This window comes from Asterias amurensis, chromosome 7, assembly GCF_032118995.1.
Source record: "Asterias amurensis chromosome 7, ASM3211899v1".
NCBI classification, from domain to species: domain Eukaryota; kingdom Metazoa; phylum Echinodermata; class Asteroidea; order Forcipulatida; family Asteriidae; genus Asterias; species Asterias amurensis.
This window is the reverse complement of record NC_092654.1, coordinates 11,013,855-11,031,969: the sequence shown is the minus strand read 5'-3', so window position 1 is coordinate 11,031,969 and position 18,115 is coordinate 11,013,855. Positions and strand designations below refer to the sequence as shown.

The following is an 18,115-nucleotide window of genomic DNA, read 5'->3' as shown; positions in this document are numbered from 1 at the left end:
TTCCTTTGTGTACAATATTAATGTTAGTGATGTTGTTAAATAAGCTGAGGTGATGTGTCTTAAGAATTTTTTTGCGGGTTCAGCAGATGACCAAGACGGTTATGGCAGCTTGAAACAGGTCGCGAGTCTCCTCGGTAACGTGGAGTTGAAACAATTCGCCATTATGACAGGGTGAACACCACGTGTATAGTGGTCATTCAAATTTATTACTGTGTAAAAGCATAGAGGAAGTCCTTCCTCTATGGTAACAGTTTCTAGAATGATAAAAAACAAAATAACTTACATGACATATAAACAATCGTCAGTCGTTTTTCAGCCCCTCCATACATCAATTTGAAATTGAACAACTATTATGGTATAATGACAGGCATTTATTGAGATAATTTCAACAACCTTTTTGAATGCATATTGTAAGATCAAGAAGGCACGAAGTGTTTTGTAAGAATGTACGAAATGTCATACTAAGAAGGTATGAAGTGTCTTATAAGAAGGTATGAATAGGTGCGAAGTGTCCATAGGGTACTTCAAATTTCACTTCCAGGGTATACGAAGTGGTCAAGACGAAGTGACCTGTGACATATTCTTGATAGGAAATTTTCAAATTCAAACCTGGTCATTCAGTGGAACCTTTTGACAAAAATTGTTCTAAATCATCGGTTTATGTTGTTGCTGTAAAAAAACCGCAGCAACCTTTATGGGAGTCTCTATAGCAGTATAACAGGTCTAAGCTCCTTTACTCGTCTTTTCCTGCTTTATTTTCGTGAAAGTCATCCAAAAAACGAAAGGATAAACCACCGTCCGCTGTGCATCCCATTTTTTAAAAACTACCCCGGTAATTGTTTAATTAGAAACACGCATGCAGAGGTTACTGCACTCGGGTTTTTCCTATATCCGTCTTCGTTCATGATGGGGGTTTTCCAAAGAAACAGCGGGTTACAAATTTCGCGGCACCGGTGACCAGTTCGTAACCTTGCCGTCTGCGGCCTCCGAGCGTAAGCCGTTGTCACGTTCGCTCCCAGACTTGTTATAATGAAGACCTCATAATCTTACTTTCAACGTGCTTTCAAGAAACCTGGAGACGTCTAATACAATCTGAAGACAAGTTGTCCCAGACAAGGAGTCAAGGGTGACCACAGCATTAATTTCGCTGCCCGGATCATGCTCAAATAAAATTTGGAAACTGCTGTTCGCAACTTGACGTTAATTCAGTGACAAAAGCCAGCCAAAATAATTATATTGCAAACCGTGTAGGCCCAAAGATTCTTTAGTTTTTTGACGAGAGATAATTATGATGTTGATAAATGTTGTCCTTCTTGAGATTTCTTTGTGTGGAAATCCGAAACCCGCATTATATTGTCTTTAAGGCCTTGTTTGTTGAACAAAGTACCGGGCGGATGGTTTTTTCTTAGAATTATGAATGTCTAATATTATAGCCACGCACCCCCTCAGACGAAAAAGATTAAGTTCAAAATTCGAATGCGATAAACCAAAATTGGCCATTTCCTTGCTCATGTATGGGCCAATGAGGTTGGTTTACGCAGGAAAATAATCTCATCGATCCGGGCCCTGTTTCAGATAAAGCTGCTTTAGCATAAAAAGTAGCTAAGCTCAACATAATTATACTTACAAGAAAAAGACAACCAACCATAACCTTCACGTGTGCATTTGCTGTGTTTTGCTGTTAAAAGACACTGATGGACACTAATTTCGGTAATTATAGTCAAAGATCAGTCTTCTCACCACTTGGTGTAGCTCAACTATGCACAAAATAACAAACCTGTTAAAATTTCAAATAAATTAGTCGTTGAAGTTGTGAGATAATAATGGAAGAAGAAAACACTCTTGTCACACGAAGTTGTGTACTCATACACTTAAAATCTAATTTTGATTCGAAATCAAACTCAAATAATTATTTGAGTAGAAAACTACTTCTTTCTCAAAAACTACGTTACTTTAGAGGGAGCCGTTTCTCATAATGTTTTTTTTTAATATTATCAACAGCTCTCCATTACAATACAATACAATACAATAATCTATATTAGATCACAAAAAGGGTAATTCAAATGCTCGCATACAGTACAAACATTAAAACATGACACCAAGTAAGTTTTTATGCTAACTTTTGTTTTTAAATAATTACCAACGCGTTGGTCCCTGTATGTAGTGTCATGGTTTCTTAAGAGGTCTACCAGTGAAACAACGGGAAAAGTACAATAAGATGTTGACGGCTGCCACAACTGCCACACATCCGTAACACACTACCGTTACCAAGAAAACCATCTGCAACAACGAACCACGTATATCAACACACCCTTAGGCCTATAATTTATGATACATCATCGCTCTATGAAAAGAATGGGAGAGCCCCTCCATCACCCAAATACAATAAGTTTGATGTTTGAAAAGCCCAATTTGATTGAGGAGTGACACAATACTTTCAATAATGTGGCTGAGGAGGATCCTTCGACCGAGTTCGTAGAATGACGTTGTATTTATTGGATACAATACAGGAGCAACAAACTGTTGTTTTCCATAGATTGATGTTGTTGTTGTATTGATTTTTCTCTGGTTCGACCCTAGAGCAAGGACTGGTGGTTCTATTTACCAATCAGTGGCACATACAACTACACTATTTCATTTCATGGATCTGGCGAACCAAAAAGACAGCGATTCATCTTGTAGCTCCTTATGATTTTACACGAACCACGAGGACCACATGACACATACTATAGATGAGGCCTATAAAATAATAACCATAACTATTTCTGCAGCATTGTTTTAGGTATAAAAAACCCAAACGGTGACAGATCTTCAGTGTTGTCCTTGTTTTGTTGCTATCAATCTTATCATCGTTGTCAATGTTTGAGTTGCTGGCTTTGAGTTTGGTCTGAGTTGTCCTGTGCTTCAGTTGCTGTCATTGTTGTACATCTCTGAGTGTCATTGTTGTCCATGTTTGAGTTTGTTGTCATTGTTGTCCATGTCTGAGTTTAAATCGTTGTTGCCCATGTCTGAGTTGCTGTCATTGTCGTCAATGTATGAGTTGCTGTCATTGTTGTCCATGTCTGAGTTGCTGTCATTGCTGTCCATGTTTGAGTTGCTGTCATTGTTGTCCAGTGTCTGAGTTGCTGTCATTGTTGTCCATGTTTGAGTTGCTGTCATTGTTGTCCATGTCTGAGTTGCTGTCATTGTTGTCCATGTCTGGGTGGCTGTCATTGTTGTCCATGTCTAAGTTGCTGTCATTGTTGTCCATGTTTGAGTTGTCATTGTTTTCCATGTCTCGGTTGCTGTCATTGTTGTCCATTTCTCAGTTGCTGTCATTGTTGTCCATGTCTGAGTTGCTGTCATTGTTGTCCATGTCTGAGTTGCTGTCATTGTTGTCCATGTTTGAGTTGTCATTGTTTTCTATGTCTCGGTTGCTGTCATTGTTGTCCATGTCTAAGTTGCTGTCATTGTTGTCCATGTTTGAGTTGTCATTGTTTTCCATGTCTCGGTTGCTGTCATTGTTGTCCATTTCTCAGTTGCTGTCATTGTTGTCCATGTTTGAGTTCGTTGTCCATATCTGAGTGAGTTGCTAGATAGGCTGTTATTTCTGTCAAAATGTTGTCAAATCCACATATTCAGATCTTTTCTTAACAAAAAATGGTGAAATTCAATTCAGCCTGCTCACGGCTGTGAAAAAAGCACCATTGACCACACACACACACACGGATACGGTTTTGAAATTTAGCATCAAAATAAAGATTTATTGAGTAACCGGAACCATAATTAAGTAGGTACCCTCGGTATCTAGGGTCAGACAAGATTCTGTTGGTAACACTACAATTGGCCAACTTCCAAGAAATTCACAACTTCCTGTAAAATGTAAACAGAGATTGGTCACACATCAATGCAATCGCTTACGTAGGCAGAAGGTGCTACCATTATGATAGGGGTGTTCAAAACGTTTGTTTACATTTTTCCGAGGGTATCTCCATGATTTAGAGGGACACGTTAAAACACTTGACTAAAAAGGGGCCAAAGAATATTACATAAAAAAGTGTATTTTGTTTTTATTTTATCACTAAATGACACATGTACCTCCATGCCCCCACCAATACTAAGTGTATTTTAAAATATACACGGAGATAACACTTATAACACAAGTTATTCCATCAAGAAAAGTATACTTAGGGCACTATTCCACCTGGTTTTCTAATAGAACATTTTTTCCAACAGCACTTTTAGTTTGTGAAATCATGGAGGTAGAATTAGTGGTGAAATATTCGATCCGCGAAAGAAAGACACCCCCATAGCCAAAATGATTGCGGTTGGCGCAAAATAATGGCCAACCGTCGTCACGCGCCCTAATGAATATTAATCGACTGAAGGTCTGCCATTCATAAATTTTTTGCACCGATGATCGGCTCTCGCGCCCGCGCGCATATTGTATGCATAGTACAACAACCCACACAATCAATTTACACACGTCGTATGCATTTTGTACACACACAGAGTGGGTACATTCTTACAATAATCCCCTCCTTGTTAACCAACCGGTCTCTGGAATAACTCTCCATTTTCACCACAAAATGGAGTATTCACAAACATACGACCCCGACTCGGGCCATTTCTCAACAACGATAGATTTTCCTCCAGATGAGTCTATTACTTGGGGAAAGTCGTCGCCCAAAAAGAGTGAAAAACCCGTCTCAAGAACACTGGTAAGTGCAACATTTTGTCTCGAATTCTTCACGTGGTCCACACGCAGTGTAAATGACGAGCATCAGGAAATATTTTGTCAACATTGTACACGATTTCCTCCCATACAGAATTTGTCCGTGAATCTTTGTTTCCTGATTAACAAAATGTTGTTCTGTGATACTTAGCCAATATACAATTTTGAAAATAAGTGTGAAAAAGTATCGTTAATGAGGATAAACACTGACGAATTGGATCCGGATGTGTTCGGGTTTGGAAACAAACCCAACTGGCGCCAAATTCAAACGCGCCAAAATAAAACCACAACAAAGTATTTTCACGGTCTCGTCCATGGTCATTTTCGTTAAAAATTGTCCATATCATGCAACCACCTTTTCAGTCGTATTGAAATAAATAAGTATCTAATTTACTAAAAGGAGGTATTCCTTTTGGTAATTCTGAATGAAAAAGTGGAGGCAGGATAGGGAAATTTGTCCAAACAAATCTGAAAGTGTAGGCCTAGGTAGTAGTATACTCCTAGAACTATTTCGGTTTCGTCCGGCTATCGTCTCCCGATAGCCGGACGAAACCGAAATAGTTCTAGGAGTAGGCCTAGTACAGTAGTAGGGGGGGGGGGGGGGGGAACACTACAGTAACAACACAACAGTGATGATCGTCACTGGACTATTTTTGTTGTGCTCTGTTGCATTGAACTCTGTATCTGAATTGAGTGTGCTGCTGTTTCAGATTCAGTTATTAGTTAAGTTTATAGGCTCACACAAAAGTTGTTTAAGTATGCACCTACTACAGACAGGGCTGGCTTCACGAACTGACGAATGGTACAAAATAAATGTTTTTTCTCATTTTGCTTCATGAATCAATATCATGGATGGACTTTGTTAAAAAAATAAAGAGGCCAGACTGATAATTCAATTTTGTTTGTAAATGTATTGTAAATGTGATTCTGAAAGCTGGGCATTTGTCAGTACTACTATTACTAAGTAAATCTAACTAAGCATTCATGTCGGGGATGAATTTGTCTGTCCCTTGTCGACTGTTAATAAACTTAATTTAGGAAGATGAAACTGAAATTTCGACAGCACAGGACTTGACTTTATTATTTTTTAGAATTTGAAAATCTTTTGAAGGCTTGTTCTTTTTTAATTACAATATAGTAGCACATTTGAAATACAAAAAATAAAGCACAGCCAAATGAAAAAGATTTGGAGCCGAAGCTTCTTTCGCTTTCCAGAAATGTATCTTGTGCGCGAGTGAAATTCATTCAGGGAAAAAAACATGCAACTCAAGCTTGCTTTGCCCCTGGTTTGAGAGTTTGATGTTAGAACGTACCTCCATGGTTGGAACTGTTCTTATTTCCACTCTGGTAAGTTGTAGGTCGCTATGCAACATCGGCCATGGTCTTTATACAGACACAATGGTTTCATTTGAGAAAAAGATAGACAATGACAGGGCCCAATTTCACAGAGCTGCTTAGCACAAACATTTGCTTCTAGCATGAAACTTGTTGCATATTGATTGTTACTGGTATTCAGCCGTTTGCTTAAAATCCTGAAAATCATGTGGAAATTTGTTCGTAATCCTGTTTTTATCCAGGCTAAAATTTCATGCTTAGCACATTTTTGTGCTTAGTAGCTCTATGAAATTTGGCCCTGCATGCAATGATGCATTTCTACAGACTGAAGGTGATCATGATAGTACGTACTTGTAAACACACAGTATTTTGGCATACAAGGTCAAAGGTAAATACTGCAGTTAGTTAAAGGATCGTTACAGAATTGGTAAGAAACAAAAATTGGAAGATCATAGATTTACATTTACTTTACATGGTCTAATCATGATGATAGTTGGAAACATCCCTTGAAATATTTCTCTCTGAAATGTCATATTTGATGAGAAATAAATAATCTTATTTCGCGTTTTGAGTTTATCGCTCAGTGAGCGTTTTATTCATTTTTGTTTTGGCATCGATGCAACATTTGTAATAAATTTTTCACTGTACTCGTGGTGTGTGATCCAGATGGCTGATCTTGTCAGTTTATGGTGGATTACATAAAGTGCTTTTTGTTATCTTCCTTTAACTGAAAGGTTCAAAAAGCTGGTATCTGGCGCTATTCACGAGCCTCCAAGTGTGACAGCAAATGTTCGGGCTGCACTAGCATTTGTTGTTGCCTATTGTTTTTCTTGGAAGCAGATTGTCAATGTCTGGTTTCCACCTCCATAAATAGATCCCCGATGCACCTAACGCAGTCAAGTTAATTTGAATGTTCGTCGGCTCTACATAGATCAATGGATTTGTGGAGTGGAGTCCAAACTCAAGGTTGTCTAAAATAATCTAAGTTCGCGAACTGGGATAGAAATTTGTGGAAGTTTTATCTTTCGAAGTACATTCTTATAAGAAAGGAGGGTTTCCCCATGCACAAGCTGTGTGTAGCATTATTCGCTCGCCAATGCAAAAATAAATAAAAATAATACTAGTATAATTTATTTTTCCATTTTGTTTCTTTATTTATAATTATGTATTATGTGGAATTCACATAAATCCATTGAAGAGGAGTGGTCCAGATTGCACAGGACTGGGGGCTTATTTGATTTTAAAAAACTGTTTATAGTCTAACCTAATTGTTTTGTAACCAGGGTCTCGAGGTAAACCTGTGGCAAGGAAATATGAAGGCAATATGTTGATTCAGTTTCTATCTTTCTGTTAAAACAATGCATTTTTTAGTAAAAGTACATTGCCCACTCTCTGCCAGGCCACAGGATTTAAAAGTTTTGTTTGGGGCTATTGTTTACATACACAAAAGCAATACATTGGAAGGGTGGTAACAGTTTCATTTCAGATTTTGAGACTCATAACTTTATTTTTTGTTAGATACTGATCAACTAAATAAAACCACGAAAATGTCATAATATATAGAGTTTTTTTGTCATGCAGTTGCAGACAACCAACTGCAGCTGACAATAAGTAAAGACCTTATTGTATCTCTGGCCTGGAGTAGACACACAGTGTTTTCATTTGGAGAAAACAGACTAAACATTGCCAGGCAACAATTGCAAATTACTCAGAAATTATCGTTTATGACTCTTTCTATTCCTGGATACTAACAATGATGCACACTCCAAGAGAACTGTCGTATTTAAGCCAGCTTTTTAAACAATTATTCTTAGCTAATGATGATGACTACATGTACTTTGTCATGTGTGACTCACAGCCTTGACTAAGATAAAATTATTGTTGCCTCTCCCAATCTGACCAACAGAGGGGGCTACAACAATCATCTGTACAGTTGTGCGTTTGTGAGTGTAGTGTAGTTGCAATGAAGAGTCAGCGCAAACAGAATTTTGTCGCGGACACTGTCACTACATTTTGTGTAGGTCTATCAACTTAAATTTCATTGATGACAGTATGCAGTCAATGCTTTTTTGGTTCATTGTAAGATAAATTATACAGTTCAATTGCATGCTAGTAATATATGTGATGTTTTGGTTTTAGCATTTCTTGGGCTTCATTCAGTCTTGCACAAGGACACAGCAACCCCCCCACCCTAGTAATGGGCAATTAATGTGGGAAAATTTTGTCTCATGGCAACAGTAATACCTGCATAGTGCATGGTTGACAATTAGCATAAAATATCCCTTGCATATTGACGTCAGAAGTCCCCGCAGCTCTAATTCAGACTTTGGTTAATGAAGAGCCATCATTGGCCGAGAGTCGTGCGCATAGCGCCTACACACGTTTTTTGTTTTTCTGTTGTTTGACATAAAATATATGCAAGGGGATTATAGGCCTAGTTGATGCATCTGGTTAACTTCCGGCGAGTTTGGCTACAAAAAATACTGAGTGACTGATGGGATCCAAACATCAGTGATACAATTTTGCATTTTAAAATGGGTTTCCAGATCTCGAATAAGAAATAAAATACCGCGACTTTAGGGCAGCAGCTGTTGCCTTAGATCGGACGAGTTGGTCTATAAAAAGCATTTGTAACCGTTTGTTTTAAAATCAATATGGTTGGAAAGTTGTTTTAAAAGAATGATACACACAAGTTTGCCTCGATATTGCGTGGTTTTCCTTTCCTTTGCGAACTAACACGGTCGGCCATTTATGGGAGTCCAAAAAGTTGACTCCCATAAATGGCTGACCGTGTTTGTCGACGAGGTAAAAGGAAAACCGTGCAATTTCGAGGCATGTTTGTGTGGATCATTGTATTCTACTTTTACAACACCTTTCTATCCATGCATTTTATAACGAACGGTTACGAACGCTTTTCGAAAGACCAACTCAACCGATCCAAGGCAACGTGTTCCTTTAAATTACCGCCATGTTGTAAACATGTAGTAAAGCCATGCAAACAAAACAGCTGTTTTCTCTTTTCAATTTCTGCAGCTTGGGAGAGAGTTATTAAACAAATTGTCTTCACGTCAATGGCATTGCCTGCACGTGAAAACAGAGACAATGCTTTCTATTTGAAAAGTTAAGAACACCAAATCATTTTCTTGTTAGATGGCAAGGCCTTTTTCATTTTGCAAACGGCACTTCCATTGGAAAATGTTTCAGTCTATGGGAAACTTTTAAAGAGGCATCACAACCAGAGTCTGCGGCATCTACCTAATCCTATGCCTGCCCTGCATTGTGATAGCAAGTGTTTTTGAGTTTCTACCGTGTTCAATAACACGTTGTTGACAAAAACAAAACAATTTGGGGGCGATTTTTGCAGTTGAATGGAAACAGTAAGTACTTAGTGTTTTCCCTCTTCCATTATTGTTGAGTGTTTAGATTTTTGTGATGCAGTTATCCCTGTGATATGCTGCCCAAATGGCACTTAACTTGCAGTAAACACTTCTCAAATACTTTCTCATGCATGAAACATAACATGGAAACCAATCATCATAATATAATCAGCGCTCTCCCTTTACAGTTGGTCCACTGGCCAATTCAAACGGCTGAGGATCGGTCATAATTATCTGCAAGTGCTGCGGCTGTCTAGTGCAGTGTAGAAAAGCATTATTTTTTTCGAAAACCATGTAGGAGCCTGATACTTCGGGGGCAATTGCCTTCCCTTCATGCCCCCTGGTCATTACCTTTGTGCCCATGCTCCAATAGAAGCTTACAATTTCCTCATAGGGTGCCTTCACTAAAGAGAAAATTAGGTGCCCTTGCCCTTTCAAAAATAAAAAATACAGGACTCGTGAACTGCTAAATATACTAAACTGAAAAAGTTAAAGGGCAAGGCAAACCCTGCATTTCAAAAGAAAACGGGTATTGTGCTTCCCCCCCCCAAAAAAAAAACAAAGAAGTAAAAAACAACAACAAAAAGCCTAGTGACCTGGCACTGGATTAGACTTCTAATTCAATGTCACTGTACCAGGGCTGTATGCTTTGTTTTTGAAAGGGCAAGGGCACCAAGGCATTTTCTTCTTGGTAATGGGCACCCTATGATGAAATTGCAAATTTGTACTGGAGCATTTGAAGGGCACCAAGGCAGTGACCAGGGGACACGGAGGCAATCGCCTTCGTTGCCTCCGTGAAGTATCAGGCCTGCTGTACTTTACCACTAAATCATGCCCCAAGCTCACCTTGTCTTTTACTTGCTGTCTAGTAGACCATGACTTGCAGAAACACCTGATCGTTGCGCTATATAAATACATTAAAGGAACACGTTGCCTTGGAGCGGACGAGTTGGTCAATAAAAAAGCGTTTGAAACCTTTTGTTATGAAATTTATATGGTTGAAAAGATGTTTTAAAAGTAGAATATAATGATCCACACAAGTATCACTCAAAATTGCACGGTTTTCATTTTACGTCGCGAACTAACACGGTCGGCCATTTATGGGAGGCAACTTTTTGACTCCCATAAATGGCCGACAGTGTTAGTCGACGAGGTAAAACGAAAACCACGCAATTTTGAGGCTTATTTGTGTAAATCATTGTATTCTACTTTTACAACATCTTTCTAACCATATCAATTTTATAACAAACGGTTACAAACGCATTTCAAAGACCAACTCAACCGATCCAAGGCAATGTGTTCCTTTAAAATGTACCTCACCTGACCTGCTGTCTGCCGACCTACATGTACATGTACGTCATAGTTTACTGAGCTGAGCAGAGCAGAGCTTTCAAGAAAAACAAAATTAACAAGGATTTGTGCGTTTTGATCTTGTTTTTATCTTTTGCCTCCCTTGTCCCACGTTTATTCTTATAATATTCATAATAATTAATTTGGATTTACTTTTATTAAAAATACCAAACATACATTTCCAAGGAATAAGAGTATTCAATAACAAAAAAGTGTCTGGTTAGGCCTGTATGCTTCATTTGTGAAAGGGCAAGGGCACCAAGGCATTTTCTTCTTGGTAAAGAGCACCCTTTGAGGAAATTGTAATTTCTACTTTCTAAAGCCAAACAGAATACAGGAAAAGCAAGAGGTGTGTTATAAAGCAAAACATTTCTGTAAGAGCAAACTCTACCTGGCATGTAGATACACACATGGTGTTACTGCAAACCAGTATCATTTATAACAGAATATACACAAATTTGTAACCAATTTCTCAAGAAAATATGGCTTTCAGTCAATGCGTTACTGAACTTCGCACTTTGCAGGTCTCGCTGAGTCAGAATTACTGGCCAACCGACTCGAGGCCAGTGATTTTTACATGCGGAATCAGTAAACACATTGACCGGACAAGTCCAGCTTCGGGTCTTATCTTGTGTTTTTTAGTTGAAAAGCAATGTCTCACGGTTGAAGCCCTGTGTATATAATTTTTTTAAATACAAAATTTGATTGTTGATTGTAAGGCTGATTAAATATTATCGTTCAATTTATTTTTCATTGAGGTCTACTAAATCCATTTATACTGCAAAATGAAATAGATCTTTCCTCAGTACAGTTAAAAACAGTTTATATGTTATAGCCTAAACTACGGAAAGTTGTTTTCTCATTTAGATTCTGGTCATAAAAAAACACTGGTCCAGTAGAAGAACAGTTTTAAAACTTTTGAGCTACCATTTTTTTTACAGAATGAATATGGCCAGGCCTTGCCCTTCCAAAGATGAAATTCCTGGCCCTATTTGTAATGTTAAATAATTTGTGTTTTTGTGTTCATCATATGTGTTGGTGAGTTACAAATTTTGTAGTCAGGTCAATTTCATTGAAACCTATAGCAATGAATTTCTGAAATGCATACAGCCTGTTTAACCTGGAGGTTTTCAATTGTGAAACTTTACTGGACCTGAACATATTGTGTGCACACCTCAAACTATTGTGTTCCCTAAAACAGGTTTTTATTCACACAATGCAAATAGCACCTTCCTGGGTGGGTCACCATTCCAGCTTCAGCAATTCACCAATGCACTCGGACAGTTCCACAAAAGTTTTCAGACTCAACCATTTTCAGAATAGGGGGCCCCTCTTGAAGACAAAAAATTGACTGTTGAGAAGGATTTATATTTTAGCACTCTACTGATAAAATAATGTTTTATTTATGATGATAGGCACCATACAATTGAAGATGTATCAGGAACAGGGGAAATGTCAGCTTTCAAAACTGGCGTTGTTAAATTAAAAATATCACCTTGAAAATTGTACCCCTACTTTGCAAAATACACATCCTACCACGTCAAGGATTATGCATTGTGTGTGCAGTTGCTCTATGGTGTGTTGTACCTTTGTACTTGATTATTATGTAAATTGTACAGCATCAGATAGCAATTGGTCTTAAATGCTATATTTGTGTTAGTTAGCGAGCAGTATTAGCCTGGTTCTACCAGCGGGCCGCAGTGTGTAGTTGTCTGGAGAATGCTTTAAAAAAGTTTGCCACCAATTTGCTCTGAAAAGAGTTTAGCTGAATCTGCAAGTGCAAGTCTTTTAATTGCAGGGTCTTTCTCACTTTGAGTTTTCAAAGCGTCTGTTGAGATTAGTAAGATGGCTGAAGTTAAGAGTGACCACCACATGGATATTTTACCAGCTGTAAGCACACAAGTTTGTATTCAGTAATAGGCTCACTGGTTTATCTACAGACAGTGAAGAGAGGAAGAAGGTGGCTCTACCTTTACCCTAGCAAAGTTTTTTGTTTTTTGTTTTGATCTGTTGAAATTGGTCAGTTTCAGCTTATGCTTCTAAAAACAGTCACTAAGTTGCAGTTCAACTTAAACACCGATCATTTTCCAAAAGCAGAACACACCCTGGCTTCCAGATGGATTTTTCATCGTTCAGGCATGCAACCACATGTAGCAGATCAGCTGATTTACTCGTGTTTGGTTTTTAAACTGTGCCATTAACAAATTTTAAAACGCAGTCTTGCTGTGCAAAGAAGTTTCCTCAGCACAGGTTTTTTAGTTACAGTTTTTGTTTGGCAAGCTCCTGCAATTGCATGCCTGATGGAAACTCGGGCGCACAGGACTTTAAGTCCAGTGGACTGCTTGAGTGTTCTGCTTGAGTGTTCTGCAAGACTGCATCATTGTGCTGAAGTACTGGAGCATTTGTATTAAAGTAGATTTGCACATTATTTTGAATATTGAGTGGGACGTTCCGGAGGTCCAATCACAGGTCCAATAGAACTGGAACTCTGAATTTGCCAATGGTCCACTGTACATCCATGTGGTTTGAAACTTCTAAGCATCTGCGCCCAATTTCATGGCTCTGCTTACACCGAAAGCAAAGAATCAGCGCTTACGGAAGCAAGAATTTTCAAGTTTACGTCAAGCATATTTCACAAGTCAGCAGGGAATTTTGGCTTGTGTGCGTGTGTACCTAGGCATTTGTCGCTTTAAGTACAGCTAGCGCAGAAGTTCACCCCTTACCTTGCAAGCTGAGAATGGTGATCGTAAGCACAGATTTCTGCAGTCTTTAGCGGTCGTGAAATTGGGCCCAGGTCAGCCAGCCACCACCTGCAAATGATATTGCTCTTGAGTGGATGGTAAAATTGTATATTTTATTGAAACCTTCATTCATGTTACTATATTTTATTTTCAATTTTCCAACAGGATTCTGAATTCGGCATCCCCATGACAGACCTAGACAACCCAGGATTCGAAGCTTCGCCTAGATCCGGAAATAAAAATAGCAAATATGACCCCGAACGAGCTGCGGATGATGTGGAAGAGGGAAGTGAGACCAGTGAAAACAAATGTTGGACGGTAAGATTTCAAGTGGTTTTCAAAAATGATACTCTTTACTTAGATTTGACATTAAAGGGATCTGTTGCCTTGGATTGGGCAAGTTGGTATATTGTAAAAGCAACTGACACGGTTTGTTTTAAAGGCATATTCATTAGAAAGAAGTTTGAAAAGCAGAATTTCATGTAATGCTCCACACAAATATGCCTTGAAATTGAATGGTTTTCCAACCATGGCATGCTAGTTTGTGGAATAGTTTACTCAAGAAAAAAAACTGATAATGTTAACACTCACAAATGAAAGCCATTGGACCCTTTCGGTTCAGAAAAAAAAAAAAAGTTCACAGATTTACAAATAACTTATAGGGTTTACAGAAGGCAATGGTGAAAGACTTCTCTTGAAATATTATTCCATGAAATGCTTCACTTTTTGAGAAAACAGCAAAACAATATAAATTCTCCTTAACGAGAATTACGGATTTATTTTAAACACATGTCATGACACAGCAAAACGCGCGGAAACAAGGGTGGGTTTTTCCGTTGTTTTCTCCCGACTCCGATGACCGATTGAGCCTAAATTTTCACAGGTTTGAGATTTGATATAGAAGTTGTGGTGCACAAAGTGTGGGCCTTGGACAATACTGTTTACCGAAAGGGTCCAATGGCTTTAAAAGGAAAACCCTGCAACTTTGAGGCATATATTTTGTGGATTATTGTATTCTACTTTAGGAATCACATGGAACCTCTGAATTCTTTCAGAATACATCCTAAAGGCCGAGTCACACTACAGCGATAACGAGAACAATAACGATGCAAAGAGAACGCATTCTAGTACTAGTTGAATTGCTCCATGCAGAATACATGTACGCCCACGCTTATTCAACCAATCAAGGGCGTGCATTTTTATTGTTCTCGTTTTCGGTCTCGTTATTCAAGGCCTGTGTGATCTGGGGGTGGATTTCACAAAGGTAGTCCTAACTTAGGACTAGTCCTAGGCAATGCTATGAGATAGGACCAGTCCTAAGTTAGGATGAGTTACTGGTCCGAAATTAGGACTGGTCCTATCTCTTAGCAGTGCCTAGGACTAGTCCTAAGTTAGGACTACCTTTGTGAAATCCACCCCAGGCCTTTACAGATTCGCAGATGGCCTACAAGTACTTTTTTTTTTTTACAGTTTACACACACAGAGCAAATTTGTGACTTGTTGTTGAAGCCATCTTTCCAACCACTCTAATACCACAATGAACAATTTCCTGTGCTGTGAATAGCTGAATAGCGAAAAAACCAATAGCCAACCACCAACCACATTAGTCGTCCTTGCATGGCTCCCCAAAATCTGGAGTTGGGTTCGGGACCTCTTTGTCCTGGTTTCAATTCCTTGTTGTTATCTCTGCATATCAAGTGGTCATTTGCTTTGTAGATTGTGCTGCTGATGTTTGTAGCTTTCATCCTCCTGGAACACTGTTTACATGTATTGTATGTAACTTGAGGTGACTTGGGGTATCGAAATTGCTACAACAAATTACCATTTCAAGAATCAAACGGACTTGTTGAGAAGTTTGTGTACCAGTGTTGAGAATTGATCAGTGTTGTTTAGAGAAACGAGCATTGGATTTTATAACTGGGAGACCTCAACGATCGAAGGCCACGTGGCATTCGCAGGGATTGCATTGGGGTAAAAATCCAGAAGACCAGAATGCAGGTCTGGTAGCTCAGAATCTTACTGTATCTTCACTTTACAAGAACGGAATCAATCAACATGAAAAAATGAGACTAGAATTTGCTGGCCCAACATTAAAATCACTGGCCTTTTAGGCCTGTGGTCCAGTTTACAATTGCTCTGTTGTTGTGGTGCCCTTTTTTCATTTAATGGACCCCAAGATTTTCCAATTGCAAAATGAAAACGGCCTTGCTACAACAAATTACCATTTCAAGAACTCAACAGACTTGTTGAGAAGTTTGTGTACCAGTGTTGAGAATTGATCAGTGTTGTTGAGAGAAACAGGCATTGAATTTTATAACAGGGAGACCTCGATTGATCAAAAGCCATGTCATTTGCAGGGCTTGAATTGGGGGGTTAAAATCCAGAAGCAGAAGACCAGAACGCAGGTTCTTGTAGCTCAGAATTTTTACTGGATCAGGATTTTATTTACAAGAACGGAATAAACATGAAAAGAGACTATAGAGTAAACTTTCTGGCCCAACAATAAAATCACTGGTCCAGTGTACAACTGCTCTGTTGTTGTGGTCTTGGCCCTGCCGGGGTGCCCGTTTTAATGGACCTCAAGATTTTCCAATTGCAAAATGAAAACTGCCTTGCCCTCTCAAAGGCCTCTGGACAAATCTAGTTTAGGAACAATATCAGAGCAAAAACAGTTACTGTCTCCAACTAATTTTTTCTTCATCATCATCATCATTTGTATAAAATAAAAAAAAAGTATTCATGAAAAACGTAAATAGGATTGGAAATGCCAGGAAAACAAATATCCCAAGTTTATACATCAACGATTGAGGACATCAAGACTAACCAAAAAAACCTTCTAATTTCTATTGGATTTTTGTTGGGCTACATGTATACTTTAAAAACAACAGAAAAAAAAGAAAGAAAAGAAATTAGTAAGCAATAAATAACGTTTCTCTTTAAATTAGCAATTTCAGAAGAAGGAATCGATTTAGTTTTACTTGTATTTTGATGAATGTCCTTTTGTTGTTGTTCAATAACGTTAGGTGCCAATCCCAGCAGATTAAGACCAAAATAAACAATTATACAGTCAATCCAAACATTGATTGTGTGTAACTGTATCAGGCCTGTACTGCTGCCTACACTCGTGTACACTCTTTTGAATAGCATCTTCAAACATTAACAAACATCGCGTTTACAGATTATGTGAACCTTCATTTATTTGCAGGATGGATCGGTACGTAAATAAATATCAGTTGTATAAACATGAGGGTTAGATAACACCTGGTATTGCTTGAATGCTCTTTGGACTCGCTTAGCATAACGCCCATTTATTGGTGCTACCCAGTGTTGTCGATAAACTGTTGTTATATTGTGGGGCTGCTGGAAGAAATTTTCTGGGAAATTTTGAAAGTGTTGCCCTTTAAGTATTGGAATAAACAAAAAAACTAGGCTTGAATTGTGGGCAATTACTGGATTACTTGGTACATGTAGGAAAAAGAAAGCAAAAAAGACTACTCTAAAAAAAAAAAAAGGGCAATAACTTTTATTTAAAAGTGAGAAAATACACTTTTTTGAATGAAAGATAATTTTTTTCATATTATTATTTACAATAGTATGCATAAAAAACACACAAAACTGCTGAACTTAACTGGACCGAAGCTAAAATCACTGGCCTCGGACCTGCGGTCCAGCGTGAATTCCGAGCCATGCATACCCCACCTGATGCTACATTTTGCAAAACTAACTTTTCCCTGAAATGACTATGCAAGTATACATCAGCAGTGAATGGTTTCCCTTACAAGTATAGCAGAGCAAAATGCTACACAAATACAAAAATCACCATCTGTGCTACTCAATATTTGCATTCAGTATAGGCCTATGCACAAAATATTAGTTCCAAGGCAAATTGTTTTGCAATGCAAAATTGCTAGATGAAATGGCTCCCTGTTCATGTTAGATTGTTAGGGCTCAAAATTTACTGTGGACTACAAGGTCAGTGATTATAGCACTCGACCAAAAAATCCAAGACTGCAAAAGTCCAGCAGTCAAGTGCTGTTCAAATGTTGACTTTCAGTCGGATAAATCTCTTTCAATTCTGTAATACAACTAAGATAAACCATCTTCTCAGTGCTTGTTTAAGTTTTTTTTTTTTTCATTTCAATTTTGTCTTGTAAAAGAAACTCTGGTCCAGTAACGTTTTGAACTACAAGCCAAGGGACTGGTATAGTTTTTTCCGCCAGGCCATAATCTTGTTTACATCTTAACCAGAATCTTGACTGTGGTGCCCTCAACCCATAAAAGTTAAAGGGTTTTCAAAAAACACACATGACACGTTACAAGGGTCTATATGAGCGTGGTTTAAAAAATCGTAAATTTACATCAATTAATTATGCAAATATGAAATAAAAATGTATGGTCCTCAAATCACACTGCGAAGATCTATGTTTGTACGAGCGCAGTTTAGGACTATAAATAATAAATGTGAGTAAATAAATAAAAATTTAAAATGACTTGTTTGTTGTTTTGAGGCAATGCATGGTGAGGACATGTTACTGTATCAAATGTATTTTGGTTTGCAGTAACACTACATGTAGTTTGCTGGATAGGTTATTTCTTTT

General features: G+C 38.2%; 1 protein-coding gene across 3 annotated transcripts in view; it reads left to right on the top strand.

Annotated features, from left to right (window-relative positions):
- The first annotated feature begins 4,399 nt into the window (after positions 1–4,399).
- Positions 4,400–18,115, top strand: part of LOC139939745 (solute carrier family 28 member 3-like) — a 34,898-nt gene continuing 21,182 nt past the window's right edge. For 2 of the 3 annotated variants that reach the window (XM_071935841.1, XM_071935842.1), the window contains exons 1-2: positions 4,400–4,700; positions 13,683–13,835. In XM_071935841.1, coding sequence (XP_071791942.1) covers positions 4,428–4,700; positions 13,683–13,835 — 426 coding nt within the window. In that variant the 5' untranslated portion in view covers positions 4,400–4,427. Of the gene's footprint in view, positions 4,701–12,430; positions 12,667–13,682; positions 13,836–18,115 lie in introns of those variants that run through there. The other variant, XM_071935843.1, reaches the window with a different exon arrangement.